General features: G+C 35.5%; 1 protein-coding gene across 1 annotated transcript; it reads right to left on the minus strand.

The window, feature by feature from the left end:
- Positions 1-441: 441 nt before the first annotated feature.
- Positions 442-2,464, minus strand: LOC142525394 (dof zinc finger protein DOF4.6-like). The gene is made up of 2 exons (XM_075629681.1): positions 2,284-2,464; positions 442-1,833 (listed from the first exon to the last, which is right to left on the minus strand). Exons 1-2 carry the CDS (start codon positions 2,305-2,307, stop codon positions 1,006-1,008), a joined length of 852 nt encoding a protein of 283 aa, XP_075485796.1. The 5' UTR covers positions 2,308-2,464; the 3' UTR covers positions 442-1,005.
- Positions 2,465-13,079: the final 10,615 nt, after the last annotated feature.

Here is a 13,079-nt window from a genome sequence, read left to right on the forward strand (position 1 = left end):
ATCTATATTTTGTAGACGGTTAATTTGCGTTGAATTAATAATATGAAATTTGCAAATTTTGAAATGTGATGTGAAACCCAATGTGACATGGAGAATCTTATGCTTATGTATGTCTAATTAAATAGGTTTTCGATGATGTGGATTATAAAGTTTGAAAAATCTTACAATAAATCAAATTAAATATGGGAAAATCCTCAAAATCATCGTGTAGGTTGGCATGGCTATAATTTGGTCTTTTTAAGTGATAAATAAATAAATATCTAGTGAAAAAATCATATATACAATGCATAAAATCAAATTTTCCCAAATAGAGGACTAAGCAGACGAATTTTAGAATTTCCTCTTCAAAAATACTAAATGAAATTATGGTTATTTGCCAGAAGTTTGTTCATTATAGGGAATCATCTCACAATTTAATGTGTAATTTTTCTAAAAATCGTAGGCAGTGAAGAAAAAGGTAAAATGCATGAGACTACAGTGTTTATTGTCATCACAAAAATCAATACAAACTCTCATAATTAATTAATTAACCATGCAAACAAATAAAATGACAGCACTTAACCGTAGCTAATTTCCCTCTTCTTCCCTCTCTTTTCTTGATACAAGAATTTTGTAATGATGATCTCCAACGGCAATAAATTTCCTGTCACCCTTCAAAAATCTGGGTTTGGATCCTTCATTTCTTCAATGATCACTACGCGGTATGTATATATCCCGTAACATTTATATGTACTGAAGCCATTTGTAGGACAAGCTTCAGACTCCATCATGTTCGAAATGACATGTTAATCATGAAGGTTATAAAGAAAAGAGAGGAAAGTGGAAATAAACCGCGGTTCCCGATATGTTAGGCCTTTTTCCCCCCGAGAAAGTCACGCATGTTATAATCAACCCACCTTAACTCACTAAAAAAGAGGAAAAGATGAGGAAAAAACGTACTTTTAAATATAATTCCCTCATTATTTTGCAGTAATGTATTTAAATATACGATATATAAGTTGATCTTTACCATGTTCCATCAGTACCACTACCTATCATTCCATTCCAATATCCAGTAGAATCTCCAATTTGACCTGATGTATTATGCTCATCAGCATCTTCCGTGTTTGCTGATACCTTCTTATTCAGATCTTGATATGGGAAAAGAAGTTTGCCATTTGTCTCTTGTACCCCTTGAAAGCCTCCATAATTACCTCCAAGTCCATCCAAGGAGAAACTGAGAGAAGGTTTGAATTCAGGCAAGGAAAATCCTGATGAGTAAACTGTGTTTGGATCAATTATAGGCATACTCATGAAGCTTGGATTCATCAGAACCTTTGAAGTGCTTGTGATCCCATTCAACAGTTCCAGAGCTGATGAGTTGGTGCTAGAAGAAGGGTTGTTCTGCAATTCTTTAACTTGATGTTTGAATCTTGGGACTTGGATGAGCTCAGTTATGGTCTTGAAATCATGAGGAGTAATTATTGTGGAAAATTCCAAGTTGAGATCTTGAGCTTGGTCTTGGATTTTGTTAGGGTTTTCTGGGATTTGATCAGGAGTTGGCACAGCTACTAGATTCTTCGACGAAATCGAATTAGACGAAGATCTTTTGTTCTTTCTTGAACCTCCTCCGACTGGAATATTTCTTAAAGATCCACCTTCAGTCCAAAATCTCCTACATGTCTTGCAGAAATATCTTGGCTGCGAGAGACTGTAGTTATTGTAATAACAAAACTTTGTGTTGGTAGAATTGCATCTCGGACAATTCAAGGCTTGTGCTTTGTGAGGTCTCACTTTCCTTTCATTTAGGCATGTATTTGTGGCTATTTCTTCCATTGGTTTTACCACTATATCCTAAGAAAAAGAGGAAAGAAAGTAAAAGGTATGACTAGCATATGAAATTAGTTTTAATGGGATTTTACATAAGGACAAGATCAACAAAATTAATCAAAGCCCACAAAGTTTCAGATCAAGAAAAGTGAGGTGATCAGATACATATTACATATCAAAGAATTGTAAAACATAAAAGAAAAGGAACAAACTAAGGTGTGATAAGAATAACAACAAATTTAATCTTTTTATCAGTGCTCTCCTACCAGCAACTAAACATAAAAGTTAAAAAGGAGACATGATCTACATATTATGAGAAGACAACAAGCATATAGTAAAAAAAGAAAAAGGGAAAAGAAAAGGTGAAGGCTTTGCTTTGAAACGTGTTGTGAAGTGAAGTATGCATACTGGTAAAAAGAGAGCTTAAACAGCCAACATGAATAGATTTATCTGAAAAAATAAAAATCAATTCACCTGTGGCCATTGAGCAGTATCCATGGAAGAGGAGGCAGAAGAAGAAGAAATTAAGAGAGAAGAATAAACACAGTTGCAGCGTTGAGAATGGTGTAAAAAGTAGTGAAGGGAATGTTTGGAAATGGATTGAAATTATCAGCTGTATGTGCTTTATGTATGCATGTATGTATGTTCGGCCTCTCATAAATGCGTGGACACTCTAAACATAATCATATTATGGGTCATTGGATTCTTATGAAGTTCTGGTACTTATACTCGATTAATACGTGTAATATATATATATATATATATATATAGACACACACACACACACACACATATATATACACACACACACACATACATACATATATAGGAACATACACCAGACGACTACAAAATTAAACTTTGAGAAGAATATTTGAGATATTTAACTTTAAATTGTATTTTGTTCGATAATATTTGAGACCGTCTCACACAAATTTTTGTCAAATTAAAAATAGAAAATTTCGTTCGGTTCACACCGAGTGCGCCACAATGCCATTGATTCGATGTGATTCAATCTTCCACTACCCTGAATAAGTTCAAACTTAATTACGGTATTCTTATTATCATTATTCTTGTGTTTGCTCACTAAATGAACCTCATGAATTAATAAACAATACTCATTAATGAATTGGTTCATTCAAGCTCTTTGATACACCATGATTCCCTATTAACTTCATGATATTTTATCTATTTCCTTTCATGGTATTAACAACGCAACCTGAAAGGTGGTTGTGTGACCTAATTAAAAGTACCGTGTGATAAAGTGATTGTGTGTTTCCAAGTTAAATGTTGTGTTGGATGTTATGTTGCAAAATATTTCAACACCTCGAGTCAAAAGATTCACGGGAGAAACTTATCGGTTTAAAAAACAAATACTAGCAAATAAAGAAAAACTAACTCCCTCAACAAATTGATGGAACAAAGTACATTCAAAATACTTATCAACACTGTGATTAGGTGTTGTATCTACGTGTTTTCAACACCTCACGACAACAAATCAATACGTCTTAGTTTGAGCACTTGATCATTTCGATGTAACTCTTCAATTCATTTGCTTGCTCATGTGTTTTCTCTCCTCTCTCTCTATATAGCACCACAAGAGCTCTTTTTTATTATTTATGATGATACCCCTGATAAGTGTAATTTGCACTTAATTTATATTAGAATCCATTTTGAATTATGCTGGTTTCGAACAGAATTATGCGTTTTTGGTTGTTTTTGTTGTCATTTCAGGAATGGAGAAAATAGTGGATACGCAATCTAGTGAACCGAGAAAACATAACCGAGCCGCGAGTTCAGCCATTACCATGACCAGAGAGGCGCGCGCCACCGCGCAGCATCTCGCGCTACCGCGCACACATGAAAGCAAGAGGATCGACATAATCTAGCGCGCTGCAGCGCCACTTCTCGCGCTACATCGCGAACACATGCACGGCCAGACACAGCAACTCGCGCGCCATAGCGCCAGTTCTCGCGCCACCGCGCGCGCCAGTTCTCGCGCCACCGCGCGCGCCATGCGTCCAGAATATTATAAATTGCGCGAATTAGGTCATACTCGGGGTTACACGCCGTTTTGGACGAAAATACAGAGGGAAGACTCGGAGCGAAGGCGAGACGAAGGCAAGACACGCGAAGATCGATTACAAAGACGAAGAGCGACGAATCTGGGGACAGAGACGATACTTCGGATTTGTTATCTGTCTTTTGCATTTCTATTTTCTCATATGTCAATGTCTAAAACTTTGAATATGCGTCGTTTTTATTTCGATTTCGTGATGAACTAATTTTCCATTCTAGAGAATGATGTAGCTTAGTGGACACGATGACTTGACGTGGTTATTTTATAAGATTGAATTCCATTTCATGTTTACTTGTGTTTCTCTGTGTTTATTGCACTGCAATTTACTGGCCATAAATTGTTTGTTGTTTGATTAATTCTACAACTCGGGAGAGGGTCTAGGATTATAGATCATTAGAACACATCGTTAAATGTTTATAGCGTTCGGAAGGCGTATAACTTTAGCGAGGCTTAGTAAGAACATTGTTTGCATTTATCTATGAAACTTAGATTCTAATTAGGAATAATTGAATCGAAGTTGATAGATACAGTTATTCGTCACTTGGGAAAGGGGGAATAACATAACCTAAGTGTTCTTGGCCATTAAATAATTGGAATTCAGGAATATAAATTCAACTGTGAATATTTATCGTGGAAACTTTGTGAAATCATTTCTCTAGATATTTTCTCTCATTATTATTTCTCAATTCGGTGATTTAATTAATTCATTGTTTTCAATTAATTCGTTCGAACAACCCAACCTTTTATTTGATTCTTCTAAATAAAGTTGAGACTATTTTAATTACGAGCACTGATATACATTTTTTATACACACTCCTCGTGGGATCGATATCTGTACTCTAACCAGTACTAAAACTTGACACCGTACACTTGCGGTAGTGAAAATTCGCAACAAGTTTTTGGCGCCGTTGTCGGGGAGTGTCAAATTTGAATTTATATCAGTATCGTTACCAATTAGTCTAGATTTTAATTTAGATTTTTTATTTTTATTTTATTTTAAATTGATTGAGTTTTTCATTTTTTCTGCTTGACAGTGCATGCTAAGATTGCAAAACCCGGACTCGCTTATTTTTTATCCGGAGATCGAACGAACTGCATGAAAATTAAGAAAAGCGAGAAGGGAAGAAATCAAAGCGATGGCTGATAACAGAGAAAACGACAGACAGATGCCGCATGAGGCTATACCAATCAGAGATCACTTTCGACCAGTGATCAACACGCACTATTCTGGCATTGCTCGAGGAACCATCAATGCCAACAATTTCGAGCTTAAGCCCGCATTGATAAACATGGTTCAACAGAACCAGTTTGGGGGAGCCACTACTGCAGATCCTCATCTACATCTCAGAACATTCTTGGAGATTACGGACACGGTAAAAATAAATGGTGTTTCTGATGATATTATTCGACTGCGCTTGTTTCCTTTTTCTCTTAGGGACCAAGCTAGAGGATGGCTCCAAACATTGCCAGTGGGGAGCATCATGACATGGCAGGAGCTGGCGACGAAGTTCCTTTCTAAATATTTTCCCCCTGCGAAGTCTGCACAATTAAAGATTGAGATCAGCACTTTTAGACAGACTGACTTCGAGCAATTGTATGAAGCTTGGGAAAGGTATAGGAGTTGTTGAGGAGGTGCCCAAATCATGGTTTTGAAGACTGGGTACAAATCGAACTTTTCTATAATGGATTGAATGGTCAAACGCGTACAACTGTGGATGCAGCGGCAGGTGGCACGATCTTTGCCAAATCTCCTGCTCAAGCCTACGACTTGCTTGAGCAGATGACTATTAACAGCTACCAATGGTCATCTGAGAGGTCAGGAATACAAAGGACTGCTGGAGTTTATGCTGTGGATCATATCACATCACTCACTGCGCAAGTATCAGCATTGACTACACAGAATAAAGCGGGTAACTCAAACACAGAGGGACAACCGGTTGTTGTTGAAGAATCACATTTCCCTGAAGAAGCGCAGTACGTCAACAACAAAAATTTTGGAGGATTCGGAGGATATCGAGGTAACCCTCCCCCTAATACTTATCATCCTGGTTTGAGAAATCATGAAAATTTTTCTTACGCAAATAACAAGAATGTATTGAATCCTCCACCGGGGTTCAATACATCAAATGGGGAAGGGAAGCCATCGTTTGAGGATTTAGTTGGGACTTTTGTTGCTGAATCTGGCAAGAGAATGGCTAGGACTGAGTCTAGACTTGACAACCTAGAAACCCATATGGCAAGTATTGGCGCTACCTTGAAAATCCTTGAATCGCAAGTGGGGCAGATAACGAAGCAACTCACGTCTCAACAGTCAGGCGCTGTACAAAAGAATGCAGACCCAAATCTGAGAGAGGTGAATGCTATTTTTATGCAGCATGAGGAGATTGGAGTGGTAAGCAAAGAAGAGAAAGTTGATCAGCCGACTCCAAGCAAAAGGAACCGAGGTAAGAAAGGTAAGAGTTATGATTTTGATCAACGCATTGATATTTCTTTACTTCCATACCCCCAAAGATTTTTACAATTGAAGGCTGAGTTTCAAAAGAAAAAAAAGTCTTGAAGATCTCAAGAACCTACACTCTAACATTAAGTCTGCAGAGCAGTAAGAGGTGGCATTTACTGAAGGAGATGATAAGGGCAGGAAAGGAAATCTTCCTCAGAAGCTACAAGACCCTGGGGAATTTGTTGTACCATGTGAAATTGGAAGTCAATCAGTGAAAAAAGCTATCTGTGATTCAGGAGCGAGTGTGAACATAATGCCAAGTTTCCTTTACGAGAAACTTGGATTGAGTAGGATAAAGCCCACAGGACTAAGCTTGCAGATGGCGGATAAATCGGTTAGGACATCGCTGGGTATTGTGGAAGATGTTGAACTTAAGATTGATAAAATAAGGCTTCTAGCAGATTTTGTGGTGCTTGACATGGGGAACAGTCAGAATGTTTGTGCTATTTTAGGACGACCATTTTTGGCTACTGCTGGAGCCATCATTGATTTGAGACAAGGAAAACTGACCATGGCGGTTGATGGTCAAAACATAGAACTCAAGGCTTCCAAGATATCATACGATCCACCATGAACAAGATTGGTATAGTCGGGCTGATGACGTTAAACCAAACGCTGTGTGGGAGGCAACCCACAATTTATTTTCTTTAGCATTCATTTTGTTTTTATTATTTTATTTTATTTTATTTTACGTCCTTAGTTGTTAATTTTACCCACCACCAGATCTATCACCGCCGCAGCCCATGGACATGGATGACACAGATGCTGCGGACAACAACTCGAGCGCCCGAGTTTTGACACTCGTGCGCGAGGTATGTGTTGTCGTGTTCTTTATTTCTATACATTGATGACAATGCATACTTTAAGTTTGGGGGAGGGTAAAATTGCGTTGCTTGTTAGAATTTTTAGAATTTTTCTGCAAATTTTTTGTTTTATCGCTCAGTAGTTAGTTTGATTTTTTTTATTTATTGCATGCTAGATTTGTTAGGTAGAGTCATGGATAAGAAAAATGTGTGGCCGATGATGAAAAGTGAATTGTGGTCCTGAAGTTTATATGTGTTCATGATAACTTAGGAGTCACAAATATTTTGCACTATCGTGTTTATTGATATTATTGTTGCTCAGAGACAAGTTGTATGCCTATGATGCTAAATAGACGACGGATATCTGATTCTTGGTAATTCTTGCATGACATTGATTGACACTTTCACAAACATAGAAATGATCTAGGCAGATTTTCACAATATCTTTGGGACTTTGTTCTTTGTTTACTGTCAATTGTAGCCCTTTGAGCCTCGAAGTTTTTGAGATGCTTAAGAGTTCTTTTGTGCATGCCTTGTATATCAATTTTTGTTGAACAAATGAATATGATTAGTTGGTATGAGATGATTAATGGATTGACGGTAATCTAGAACTTGTTTGAGCACTTTTCGAGTCGAAATACGGATAATATATGACATAGGAATGATTTAGGCGATCTTTGAAACCGTTGAGCCTTCGAGCCTACCAAATGAACATGAAATATCCATAGTGTCCTATTTTGAGCCTACTGAAAAATCAAGTGATGTGTGTCAATGACATACAATTAGCCCCCACTTGTATCTATTCTATATCCCACAGCAACTACCAAATGAAGCTTATACACTTATTTTCCTACCTGATTTTTGAGAGAAATAAATTCATTGGTGTTGTAGTGATTCAAATGCTCCTTGAAAAAAAAAGAAAAAAAAATAGTTAAAGTGTGCAAAAAGGAGTTCAAAAAGAAGAAAAACAATGAAAAAAATGAATCAAAAGTGGTGAGAAAGAAAGTATTTGGGAAATGAAATATATGAATGAAAAGAAAACAATAAAGTGGGTGGTGGTTGAAAAGAAAATGAAAATGAGTGAAGTTGATGAAGTTCAAATATTTCTCTTAAATTTTGATTTCCATACATTTATTGTAGCCTTGAGCCGTGGCCTAACGTTACAAACCTACAAGCCCTATTAACCGTGTCACATTTAACCAATATACTAGTGGAGAAAAGTTGTTCAAGTCAAGCCTATGGATACCTGAAAAACATAATCATCAAGTATAAACTTTAATCACTTGCTTGCAAGCATCTCGTTGTGTGATTTCATCTTTGGTATAATTCCGTTGAATATTCATCGAGCCAATTAATCACCAATAAAGTCATATGTGATCTATGAATGTGAATTTGTATTTTGATTAAGTGTGAGTTGAACTAAACTGAGGATTTCTTGATTCTGTAAGGCGAATGGGCATTATGACTCTATTTGAGCACTCGATGGGGTAAACGAACATTGACATATCACACACACACGTGACTCTTGGGAAATCATGAATTACATTAAAATAGATAAGTCTGATGCCAATATCACTTTTTGCGAATCCATGACTGTTAAGAGTTTCATTACTTGTTAACTGACTTCCTGTTTTTATTCTATTTTGCTCGGGACTAGCAAAAGTTCAAGTTTGGGGGGTTTGATAAGTGTAAGATTTGCACTTAATTTATATTAGAATCCATTTTGAATTATGCTGGTTTCAAACAGAATTATGCGTTTTTGGTTGTTTTTGGTTGTTTTTGTTGTCATTTCAGGAATGGAGAAAATAGTGGATGCGCAACCTAGTGAACCGAGAAAACAGAACCGAGCTGCGAGTTCAGCCATTACCATGACCAGAGAGGCGCGCGCCACCACGCAGCATCTCGCGCTACCGCGCGCACATGAAAGCAAGAGGATCGACAGAAGCTAGCACGCTGCAGCGCCACTTCTCGCGCTACAGCGCGAACACATGCACGGCCAGACACAGCAACTCGCGCACCATAGCGCCATTTCTCGCGCCACCGCGCGCGCCATGCGTCCAGAATATTATAAACTGCACGAATTAGGTCATACTCGGGGTTACACGCCGTTTTGGACGAAAATACAGAGGGAAGACTCGGAGCGAAGGCAAGACACGCGAAGATCGATTACAAAGACGAAGAGCGACGAATCTGGGGACAGAGACGACACTTCGGATTTGTTATATGTCTTTTGCATTTCTATTTTCTCATATGTCAATGTCTAAAACTTTGAATATGCGTCGTTTTTATTTCGATTTCGTGATGAACTAATTTTCCATTCTAGAGAATGATGTAGCTTAGTGGACACGATGACTTGACGTGGTTATTTTATAAGATTGAATTCCATTTCATGTTTACTTGTGTTTCTCTGTGTTTATTGCACTGTAATTTACTGGCCATAAATTGTTTGTTGTTTGATTAATTCTACAACTCGGGAGAGGGTCTAGGATTATAGATCATTAGAACACATCGTTAAATGTTTATAGCGTTCGGAAGGCGTATAACTTTAGCGAGGCTTAGTAAGAACATTGTTTGCATTTATCTATGAAACTTAGATTCTAATTAGGAATAATTGAATCGAAGTTGATAGATACAGTTATTCGTCACTTGGGAAAGGGGGAATAACATAACCTAAGTGTTCTTGGCCATTAAATAATTGGAATTCAGGAATATAAATTTAACTGTGAATATTTATCGTGGAAACTTTGTGAAATCATTTCTCTAGATATTTTCTCTCATTATTATTTCTCAATTCGGTGATTTAATTAATTCATTGTTTTCAATTAATTCGTTCGAACAACCCAACTTTTTATTTGATTCTTCTAAATAAAGTTGAGACTATTTTAATTACGAGCACTGATATATATTTTTTATACACACTCCTCGTGGGATCGATATATGTACTCTAATCAGTACTAAAACTTGACACCGTACACTTGCGGTAGTGAAAATTCGCAACAACCCCCATAAGAGCCCGGGTCATGGATGACCCGGGATATTAAATGGATTCCCAAAACATGGTTAATATGCAGAGTGCTTTCTTCAGCAGCCGGGCAGAGAGATGCCTGGGCTCTACTCCCCGGGCAACCAGGGAAGAGATCTCATGTAAGTGCCCGAGAACTTTCAGAACAACATGTCTTTGGCGTGTCAAATAAGTCATCAGGAGGTATGGGCAGCCGACTTGACATATTTAGCAGGTAGTCACTGAAAACAAGGTACCTAACACATTTTCTCCTATAAATAGCATATATTTTTCTCATTTAATGATTCTGAAATCTTTGAACTCTCAAACAGACACGTATATTCTCACACATAGTGCTTGTGTTCTTCACTCTTCAACATGCTGACTTAAGCATCAGAGTGGCCACGTCGGACATCCCTCCGACGCTCATTCACGAGTCATCTCCTTGTCTGCAGGTCACAGTGGAAGCTATAGCTCACAGATTAATCTCCTCGCTCATTTCCTTAAACAAAACACAAATCAGATCCGGTGGATTGCCCCGACTCTACTCACCCGATTCACCCGGATCGCATCAATTTATATGTTTCATTTACCTTAGAGTTTATTCCATAAAAAGAATCCTACAAGATAAAGAAACAAGAGTTTTATTTTAAAATAAAGTCTTTTAAACAATAATATCATATATAGAGTTCTTACCATAAATATATATGATCTATAAATAAAAACTCGAAGATTTAATAAACATAATATTATTAAAAAAATAATTAAAAATAAATAATATTCCTTTAACATCCGAATTAAAAAAAAAAAAAGAATTAGGAAAGGTAAATACAATTCCACAATATGGCTAGACGGTACGATGGTAATTTAATTTATATTTAAAAATTTACCGATTGTCCGAAATGAAATAACCTTCATCGGACGTGATATTGTTAATTAATTACCATATTTGTCATCTTATCGTATTACTTCAATATGTAACACATCATAATTCATAATATTTGGTCTTATTACATCATGTAAGGAAAGTACTTTAAAATTTTAAATTGTTAAATGAATTAAATTTTGAGGTTCAATATTTTATATGTATGATAAATAGTTGCTTGAGGACTTGGTAATTAATTATGATAGATAAACATTCTATTGATGTATCTTATGTATTGTTTGGAGCCCTGAATTGAATGATAGCTTATTAGTATTATTAAGTGGACTACATGTGCTCTTAGCACGTTCATTTAGAGTCATGTTCATCCTTTCGGTTACACTATTCTATTAAGCGAACTACGTGTACGTACATATATTACTATATATAGAGCTGTGATGCATGTATTTTGACACTATATAGAGTCTACAATTAATGACTCATAGGGAGTGTTTCTATCACCGAAAAATAATAGTTTTTTTTTTTTTATTTTTGACTTTAAAAAATCAGTTTTATGTGCTTCTTAAATTCAAATTCTGAATTAGTTTATACTTAATTTAATTGAAATTTAAAGATCGATGAGATCTCGATTTTGTTTTTATAAATGCTATTCTAGTAATAAGTAAGTATTAAAATCAATTCTTTATCAAAGATTACTGACTTCTGATTTTCAACTTTTCACTTTTGTTTTCAGCTGTTGCAAACTCTCCTTAAAAAAATAGTGTTATAAAAGAATATGAGTAGATCTCTTGTGATACGGTATCACAAATGTTTATTTGTGATACGGGTCAGCCCTACCGATATTCAAAATAAAAAGTAATATTTTTTCATTGATAACCCAAATAAGAGAGGTGTTTTACAAAAAACGACCTGTGAGACCGTCTCACATGAGTTTTTGACAAAAAAATATATGTTTAGAAAGTGATTAAATTTATAGATAGTGAAAATAATAGAAAATTAATAATGTTTAAGTTAATTGGATAACACAAACCTTCTCTCTCTTCTAAATTATTGTGGGTTAAAATTGTTTCATTTATTTACCAAAGTACCATAATCACTTTTGAATAATTGAATCAACATAAGACATCATGAGATTGTGATTAAATTAAGTAGAACTTAATGCAAAATCTGGGGTTAAAAAAAAACAAAAACAGATTTTTCTAAGTGATTATTCAAAAGTCACTTTTTTTTAGTGATTGTAAACATAGTGCTTATACTAATTAATTTCTTTTTTTTTTTTTTTGAAATAATGTACTGATGAATTTCTACTTACCCAAATATGGGGTAAATTTTGTTAAGGAAATTGCTTGAAATTAAATAATTTTTCAAGCATATAAACTGCAGCATTTATTTCACTAATTGAACAATATAAAATTCTTGCATTATTTTTTTTTTTTTTACAGATGATTTATTTTTAAGTTGGAATTTAATATGATTATTATCCATTACTATATTAAAGATGAGATGTTTATTGGTCCATGGTGTGGCTTTTTCATATTAACCATGTCAATTTTTATAATTGTCATATTACCTCTATTTTTTATTTAAATTTAAACCATAAAATTATCTTCATTCTACAATCTAAGTAAAAAAATTGATGAAACAAGAAACAAAACTACGATTACACAAGCACTAGTTTCTTAAATTTTTCTTCAAACTCAAAATAAAATTGGATTAAAAACGATATAGTATTGTGGCCTAGACGACGGATCGCGAGTGTAATCCCATCGTTAACCACTTATCCCACTTCTTTTATCGAAATATAAAGGTTCTTTCAATTTATCGTCATCATATTATAAATCATTTTGCATCTCATCTAATGAATCAAACGATGTCTAAACAGATTTAAACATTGGATACAAAGATGCAGAGCTCAGTCACGACATCGTCCCGACTAGAAATATGAGATGAATCCAACCTTATAATAATCACAAATCTCTTGTATTTATTTATTTTTTAACCAG

Source organism: Primulina tabacum, chromosome 14 (genome assembly GCF_025594145.1).
Source record: "Primulina tabacum isolate GXHZ01 chromosome 14, ASM2559414v2, whole genome shotgun sequence".
Classification (NCBI taxonomy): domain Eukaryota; kingdom Viridiplantae; phylum Streptophyta; class Magnoliopsida; order Lamiales; family Gesneriaceae; genus Primulina; species Primulina tabacum.

What these genes read in the sequence shown, in the direction of transcription:
- LOC142525394 (XM_075629681.1), bottom strand. Translation starts at nt 2,307, where the DNA reads ATGGATACTGCTCAATGGCCACAG. An exon ending in ATACTGCTCAATGGCCACAG is followed by an intron (nt 1,834 to 2,283) that starts GTGAATTGATTT and finishes TCTTTTTCTTAG; the next exon opens with GATATAGTGGTAAAACCAAT.